At 49.7% G+C, this 8,513-nt stretch overlaps 2 protein-coding genes across 2 annotated transcripts in view; both read left to right on the top strand.

The window, feature by feature from the left end:
• On the top strand, window positions 338-8,192 carry LOC110401323. Its single transcript, XM_021402330.1, has 4 exons — window positions 338-628; window positions 2,972-3,542; window positions 5,665-5,763; window positions 6,478-8,192. Exons 1-4 carry the CDS (start codon window positions 338-340, stop codon window positions 6,588-6,590), a joined length of 1,074 nt encoding a protein of 357 aa, XP_021258005.1. The 3' UTR covers window positions 6,591-8,192.
• CLYBL (citrate lyase beta like) overlaps window positions 6,605-8,513 on the top strand; it is a 126,649-nt gene continuing 124,740 nt past the window's right edge. Inside the window, exon 1 of the mRNA XM_021402205.1 lies at window positions 6,605-6,638. Coding sequence (XP_021257880.1) covers window positions 6,605-6,638 — 34 coding nt within the window. The remainder of the gene's footprint in view (window positions 6,639-8,513) is intronic.

Raw genomic sequence — 8,513 nt, 5'->3', positions numbered from 1 at the left:
TATCAACAACTGTTGATTGTTTTTCAATAAAAAGTAGAAATTAAGCCCTACTATGCCCAATGGATACTATCTCTAGTGGAAGAGCCTCTGATGTGGTGAGCCATTTTTCCATGGCCACTCTGCCTTCTCCAAATACCAACACTGCCATGTGTTTTTCTGAAGGAGAGTGCAATTTGCGTAGCATGCTTTTGGGGTTTTCTGCTGCTGCTGCTGCTGAAGCTAATTTAATACTTGTTAAAATACTGAGCAAATCTAATCCGCAGCCCGATGGGGCTTCAGTCCAGGCCCACAAAACGTGCAGATCTGTGCTCGCAGCCTGAGGTTGGCATCCCGCGGGATGTGGGGTGGCAATGCGGAATCGGGCTCCTGGTCAGAGCCCCGGGAACAGGCCCGGCCTTCCAACGTGCGAGGCTGGGGCCGGAGGGGGCTCCGGGCCGGGACCGCCGCGGCCGCCAGGTGGCAGCGCTGCCCCGGCGGAGCGGAGCGGGCAGGGCCCGGCGGCCGGGAGAGCCCCAGGCATGCCCGGCTGCCTCGTTTCTTGTCCGTCCTTCCGCGGGATGAACGGCCGTCCTCTGATAAACACACGCCTCGCTTTTCTGCTGTTCAACAAGCGTGTGCCGCGAGTTCGGTGTGATTTCCTGGGGTAGCACTGCCTCGGACACTTGACTGTTTAAAGAGCCTTTATTGTTCATTCACCTTCGCACACAGGTGAATTGTTCACAGATGACAGTCGTAGAAATGGCAGCAATTAGCTGTAGTGCCTCCATCAAGATATCTGCGCTTTTACAGCCAGCTGCAAAAATGTGAATGCACGGACGGTCTGCGGCCTGCCTGATGAGGAAAGAAACAGACATGGCATCAAATAGTATTGTCTAAGAGCTGTCGGCCTAAATCCCTCGTGCTGTAAACTGAAGCAGTGCCATTTAATCCAAAGGAATTGCACTGATTTGTGAAGAATTTTGTGGTCGACCGTTCAGGAAATGCCTGTTTTCTGCTGGAAAGGAAGGAAGAAATGAGCCCAGTTCAGCCCTGTCTCCGTGAAGTGATGGCTGTTGTCTGATGCAGCTCTGCTGTTGCTGCTTGGTGCGATGTTCAGAGCATACATGCAGGAGTGATTCATCTCCGCACTCCTTAGCTGAGATAACAGCCTTGCCAACCCTACCGCTAAGGTTAACCTGTATGATGCATAAGGACAACAGATGGAAATTCTGGTGTAGAGCCACCACAAAAAAATAAAAACATGTTCCAAAGGGAAAAGGATCTTGTATTTCTGTGTCTGAATCTTTGATCTTCCTTCACATCTGAAGGGAAGAGTAGACCTTCTGCTGAAGACACATGGTTTTGCATCTGTGAAAACACAGCTGTATATAGCAAAACAACACTGGTGGAAAACACAATGGTTTTGCTGTGTTGGTTTAGATGTTAGTGTTAAAGTTCTTTAGAAATACTGTTTTTTTCGAAGAGCCTTCCAGAAGCTCGCTCTCATTACGCTGTTGTTTGTTGAGATTTTATTCTGTGGATGTTAAGGTTCATCAGTGATCAGGAGACATCTGCTACCTACATATTTAAAGCGAGCTCCTGGGAAAGCCTGGCAGCCCCTCAGTGGCCCTGTTTTAATGGATTTCTAAAAGAATACATAAACAAAAACATCAAAACTTATAGGAAAATACACACTGGCAATATTTTGCCTTGAAAAACAGACTCGATCCAGAGAAAAAACAATCCCCATCACAAGTGCTGTAATTCTTAGTGGTATGTGTATAATACATAGCTATTTCAGAATAGCATGCCATCTTTCCTGGGTTGCCCCAGAGCTCCCTGGAAAGCAACAGGGGTGTCTCTGGCCACACCTGAGCACAGTGGCAGCCCCGCTGCAGTGCCAGCCGGCTGTCCCTGCCTCCCAGCATACACAGTGACACACCGCTATCCTGGCAGCATCCCCAGCCAGCTCTGCGGGCTTGCTTCACACCTCCCGTTCCCCAGCAGCACTGCCGCTTGCTCCGGTGGGTCAGGAGTCCCACTGGGGTCCTCTTTTTACATGGACTGGTTTATTGCAAAGGGCAAAGAGAGGAGCTGAAAGGAGGAATACTCAGTGTGCACAGCTTGGCAAACGCACTGTTATTTCTTTGAATGTCACACAGTAACCCATTGCTTTCTGAGCAGGGAGGGAATCAGACTCTTTTTAAATTCCTGATGCTGGCACACCAGTGCTTTGCTCTTAACATATATCTGTATTACTGCCTCACTGTAAATTTTCAAATGAGTTCAGGTTCCTAAACATGCAGCTGGCACGTAATTGGATTTTGAAAAGAGCATAAGCAGGTTAGACATGGCAGCATCCACTGAAATGGGTGGGATTTAGGTACCTATCCTGCTCTCAGAGATCCTGCCAGGTGCCCAGAGAACCTTCAGTTGCCCTGGAAGATCTAGTCACCATCCATCCCTGTGGTCGCTTCACTGACATCAGTATTTCTCTCCCATCTCTGCCCCTGTCCGGCCTGCACTGATGCCAGAGTCCTCTCCTTTGTAGTTCCTAACTCAGAGACATCCCTCTTCAGAGGCTTGGTCAAGCAGCCCTGCACCTGCCCATATATTTCAAATTAGCTCACCTCTCCTTCCTCGTGATTTTTAATTCTTTCTTTGCGTTGTTTTGACTCTGTATTTGGGGATGAGTGGCTGTACAAATAGGTATGCGTGTGCACGCGAGGAGGGCAGTGTGCTACGGATCTCTGTGGATCTGTGTGTCTCCAGGCTGACTGTGAGCCAACAGGGCATTAATTTTGTGATCTGCCCATGATTGCTGGCTTTCATATTTAAAGCACAGGAACCCAGAATCAGAATATTAGTATTTTTGATTCCTGGCTCGCTAGTGTGGGTGGCTTGCCGGTCACCTCGTGCAAGCGGTTCCCCATCTGTACAGCGGATCCCGCCTCTCCCCGTGCACGCGTGTGGAGCCCGGGTAATTAATTAGTGCCCGTGCGGTCCTTTGAAATCCTCCGACAGAAGGTGCAGGAAGGTGCAGCAGGCTGCCTGGGGCCAAGCAGGCCCCGCACCCCGCAGGGCGAGCAGAAAAAGCTGCTCCCCAGCTCCTTCCCAGAGACACTCCTCTGTCTTCTTCAGGGGAAAACAAATTGGGAAGGGAGCAACCGGCACGCGTGCCTCCCTCGCCGCGCATCCCAGCGATAACAACAGCTTCATTAGCGAGCTGACAAAAAACAGCACTGAAATATTAATAGCGATCATAGTTCGGGGAGCAGGGAAACGGCAGCTCGCCTCTGCGAGCTTCCCCTTGGAAGGAAGCTTCACGGGCGACGATAGTGAAGGTGTGAAGGCGGGGGGTGGGGGCTGCCCCGATGGTCCCCTGCCCGTTCCCCGCCCGTCCCCTGCCCGTGCCGCTGCCTCCCGGCCGGGCCCCACTACCAGCGGCCGGCGGGTGTCGCTGCCGGCCCGCCTGTGTGCCCGGCCGGGCCCGGCCCTGCCGCCGGCGCGGGGCTTTTGGGGAAAGGAGGCGGTTCCAGACCGCGCCGCGGGCACGGGAGGAGGTGTGGGGGGCTTTTCGGTGGGGTGGTGGTGGGGGGAAGGGAATAGCGGCTTTATTCTTGTCTTTTTTTCGGTGGGGGAGGGCCAGCCCCCTCAGGCCGTGGCGGGCGTTGCGCCGCAGGGTGACAGGTTGTGGGGCAGCGATCCGCTCCCGCGTGCCGAGGGACCATCGAAATGCCGCGGGTAAAAGCAAAATACCGACTTTTTTTTTTTTTTGTCCTCCCTTTCGCTGTCATTATACACGCGTAGGTGTGCTGAAGACAATAACTGTTTACATTTGGCCGGAATATCACGGAACACCGGTGACAGCACTAATTTCCTATCTGAGCAGCGGAGTGCGGGGCTGTACGTGGGTATTTGAGCTTTTACAAAGACGCAGGGGAACCATTTTCCTTGGGAAGTTCCTTGCGTGTGCCACCAGCACGCTGCCTTCCCGCCAGGATTACGATTCCTCCCCGTTCTAAAGAAAAAAAAAAAACGATGAATGCTTTTTAACATCTCCCGATGTTCTGGGCTGTCCGTGTCCCCATTTTCTCCTTTTGCGATGGATTCGCAGTAATTTGCAACTTTTGAAAGCCGCTCATTGTTTCTCAGAACTTATTGAAATGCGCAGATATGTTAAATAGGGGAAGAAAAAAAAACAAAAAAAAAAAACTACCCGATGACTTCTGTTTCACTGCATATGCAAAGGAGCGCAGCCTGCCTGTTCCCTGGCGTTTGTTAGTCACATCCTGTTGTCCATTGTTTTGCTGTTTGTGGTGCGAATCCAATTTATTTAATGGTAAAGAGCCAGGGTGTTTTTTTTTCTTCCAGCCACGGTGAGATGAGCTGGGCAAGCGCTGCAAGCGCAGAAAGAACAGAGATGCCGATGTGCAGCTCCATCACAGAGCTGCGCCTGCCTCTCGCGAGGCTCTGCTCACAACTATTGCACTGCATCGCTGTGCTTCCCGACTCATTTTGGCCCAGATGCTGTGCGAGCAAATACGTGGAGCAAACTTTGCCGTGCTTCCCGCGAGGGGCTGCAGGCACGGCGCTTTGCTCGTTCCTGCCAGTCCGAGGAGGTGGTCCACCGCTGCTCTAGGCTGCCTGTTCCTTTAAAATCCTCCCCAAAACCCACAAGAAAAGCTGTCTGTAGCAACGGGCCTGTTTCTAATGTTGGGGGGACGCACCAATTTCAGACAGTGAGATTTTTAGGGAAACGGAAATAAACCAGCTCCTTGTGAAAGGTGTGAGTTGCCTAAGCGGAGGGACTGCACCGTTTTCAAAGCGCCGCGGTTCCAAAATGGTTTTATTGAAAAAGGACATCGAAGACCAAATTTGTGATGTTGTTATGGCAACAGAAATAGTTGGGTTGTGGTGTGTGTATCCGGAACGTAAGATTGTAAGAAGGCAACGAAATAAGCACAGTGCTGTAGTTGGAAACCAAACTGAGCAGTGGCAGCCCCGTATCTCCTGGCCTCGCTCGCAGCCTGCAATGAATGCTGCAGTCCTGCTCTCCTGTGCCCGGTGCTGCTGTGGTGCTGTACCGAAGGTGCGAGCAAGGCACTGTAGTATTCACTGCCTTGAGGTTTACGTTTGTCATTTTTGCCATTGCCACACTGGTACAGTGATATTTAGCACTGTTTTATATTTCCTCCTTTTCCAGAACCTGCGACTTCTTTTCTGCCGTGCTGCAGGGATGTGTGCTCTGATCCCTTTTTGTCCCTGCACTCTCCACCTTGCCTCCCGCAGGACTGTCGGGAGCAAAAATAGCTGAACGTGCTCCCCTTAACTCTTTGCGGTGGTAAAATGTTTCCTCTGCCTTCAGTCCAGTCGTTAAGCTGCAGCCCATCCTCGCAACCCGTGCTGCTTTAGAAGCAGCAGCAAAATTTGGCGGTTCCATAACACGCTTCGGGAACCTTTTGTCCCACATCTGACATGGATGAATTTGCCAAGTTTCAAATTTCAGGGGCACGGCAGTACATTTGTAAGTCGGTGTTTTTGTTATTCTGGAAAAGTTATTTGACTTGCAGGCTTTCTTAGCTTACGTTTAATAAAAAGGAGACGGAGTGTGACATTAGGCAGTTTCACAGCGTTATAGGTTTTGGCTGTAAACAAAGACAAATGAATCTCAATTACTTTCAGTTTCGGAAGTTTGCTGTCATTTGTTCATAAACTGTGGAGTTGATGCTACGGGACGTTATTCAGGAAAACGGGGCTTGAAGCCACTGACAATGTGCCTGAGTAAGTACTGCGGGACCAGAGCCTCTGCCTGCTGAAAATACAGTACCTGTGTCCGAGGGAAAGAGCTCCTTAGCTGCTCTCACCGCAGCAGTTTTGATTCTCTCTGGGATTGCCTTGCTAAAATGCTAGTCGGGATGTGAAGGGAAAAAGAGAAATTGAGGTTTTGGAGCGATGCTAGTTATTGGTCTTGGTGGTTTTATTTTTTCCCACTAAACCTCCTCAAAACAAAGTCAAACAAAACAAAGCAAAACAAAACCAAAAAGCTTTTCTCCCGGCATCTGATTTTAATTTGATGTTATTTTGTAGAGGTCCCTGAAAAATTAAAGCATATTCCTCCAACGTTCTGAGCTTAAATTTTCAGCATTTTACAGTGTAAAATTACTTGACATTATTTAATTGGACGTGAGGGTGTAATACAGGAATTTCCGTTATGTGATGGATTAATTGTTTTCCTAATACATTAAAGGCTGGGATCCAAACATTTTTCCATTCTATTGCGAAATTAACTGCAATAAATCTGTCAGACCCAATTATTCATTTAAAACATTCCACACTGATTAAATCTGCACATTTGCCGGTGCGTGTGCGCGGCTGCGAGCGGGCGGCAGGGAGAGGTGTGCGGCGGGGGGCGGCCGCACTCCGCTTCCTCCCCGAACCGGCGGCGGGCTGGGGGCGAGCGCTTTGGGGTTTAACCTGGAAAATGTCATTACGCAGATGGTGCCCTGCGAGGAATCCAGCAGGCAGACATCCCTCCGTTTGTCCGTCCGTCCACAGCCGCTCTGTCCGTCTCCGTCCTCGGTGCCAGCTCTGAGCAGGCGGCAGCGTAGCGTGGAGGTGTGCGATGCCGTCCGACTCGATCCTGTTTTACTTCTGCGGTGCGGTGGCCGAATTTTTTTTTTTTTTTTTAATAGTTTGTTGATGTTTTCAAAGTCTCTAAACAAAGTCAGATGTGTTAACAGTCTTATTAACAATGTTAAAATGGAATTAACAGCTTGTGGATACCTCGGGAGCACAATAGCATGTCAGCCTACCCTGCCCCCTTATAAATCGTGTCCCGCTGTCTTTCCTTTGTTTCGGGCCCAATCAGCAAACCAAAGTTTTGTCGAGGCAGAAGGGCAGCCCGCGCCTTTCTGCGGGGCTGTGGCGGCGGGCCGGCCGAGGGGAGGGTTCCGCTGACCCGCCGGGCTGCATGACCTCTGCCTTGCCGGTTTGGGGGTTTAAAAGGCTTTTCCCACGTTGTAGTTTACTTTTACGGTCCTCTCGGTGCCGTCACGAAAGCTTTTGTTTACTCGAGATGTATTTGGGGTTCAGTTTCTGTTAACCTTCATCACGCTCCTGGGGCTGCGCTGCTCTTGGGAGGGGTTACCTCTGGAACAGTGCTGTGCCAAAGTGTAGGCAGCCACCACCAGCAGGATAACCGCGGCCAGGTTTTGATATTTCAAGAATTATTCGCCTCCGAGAGGGGAAGCTAACAGCAGCACGTGCTGCTCTTCAGTGCGATTTCGCCAGAATGGGATTCTGTGCAAAAGAAAAACTTTTTTACTTCGTGTCCTCCTCTCCCAGGTTTCCCTCCTGCAGCCCTGCTGAAATCTTAAGAAATGTCACCCGTCACATCGCAGTGTTAAATGTAAAAAGAGCATTTAATGAGATGTAATTTTTTTCATGTGGTTAGAGTAACCCAGGGTTAATTTGCATATAAAATTTATGTGGACGGAAAGGCATTCCCCATAAGAAAAGTGTTTATATGTTTTGCTTTAGCTATGATAATGGCATTTTTGCTCCTTTCATCCAAGAGTCTCGAAGTATTTACAATTCCTGGTAGGGCTGCACACACAGCACCACGAGGCGGGCGGGCGTTCCATCCCAGCTGTAAGTCACACACTGCGTGCTGCAAGCAGGCTGCACTGTGCCCAAAGATTGCAGAACAGCAGCAAGCTAAGGAAAGCAAAAGTAGTCCCGTTTATAGCCAGTGCTACCCCAGCGTCCTTCCCTGCTCTGGCCGCTCCCCACAGCCGCTGGCAAGAGAGCTGGGGGGATGTGGCACCACGAAAACACCTGCTGGAGGTGCACTTGGAAATCTAGCTTTAGGAAGTGGGCACGCTTGCTGTCCACAGAGCCCCATTGTGCTTTTTTCTGTTGTGGCACTTGGAAGCATCACCACAGCACCCAGCGAGTCTCTCCAATGTCATCATAAACGCACGCTGTCATCCTTGCTTCCCATTCTTTAACTCATCATTCAGAAAAGTTGGCTTTTGCTGCTGCTGAACAGCTTCTTTCTCATGGCGCTATTTTATCCACTGTTGTTTTTATGCATATCGCTCTCATTTGTCTGCATTTGGGGTCATCTGTGGATTCGGTTCCATTGGTTTATTAGTCTTTAGAGATAGGATAAGCCCATCCATGAGTTATTTTTTTCAACTTGAGTTTACATAGCTGTTTTGAAAGCGTAGAATATTAGATTAAAACACGCACTAAAAAAAAAAAAAAAGAAATGCAAGCTAATCAAGAAGGCCTGCAGGCAATTTGGCTTCGCTCTGGTGTCCGCTGAGCACTGCTCGCCCTCACTGCAATGACAGAAGTTGGAAACATTTCACCTTTCTGAGGGTCACATCCTGCAGAAGGTGTGTAGTCAGGAGGATGAAGTAGAAAATATTACTTTCTCACCTAGCTGGTACAAAAACCTTCTCACAGGGAAACCTGTGCCAATTTTGCAATGACAAAAATCAGTATCTGCGCTGCATTTCTTAATA

This window comes from Numida meleagris, chromosome 1, assembly GCF_002078875.1.
Source record: "Numida meleagris isolate 19003 breed g44 Domestic line chromosome 1, NumMel1.0, whole genome shotgun sequence".
NCBI lineage: Eukaryota > Metazoa > Chordata > Aves > Galliformes > Numididae > Numida > Numida meleagris.
Note: the sequence above shows the minus strand (reverse complement) of the source record. Positions and strands in the feature narration are given on the sequence as shown.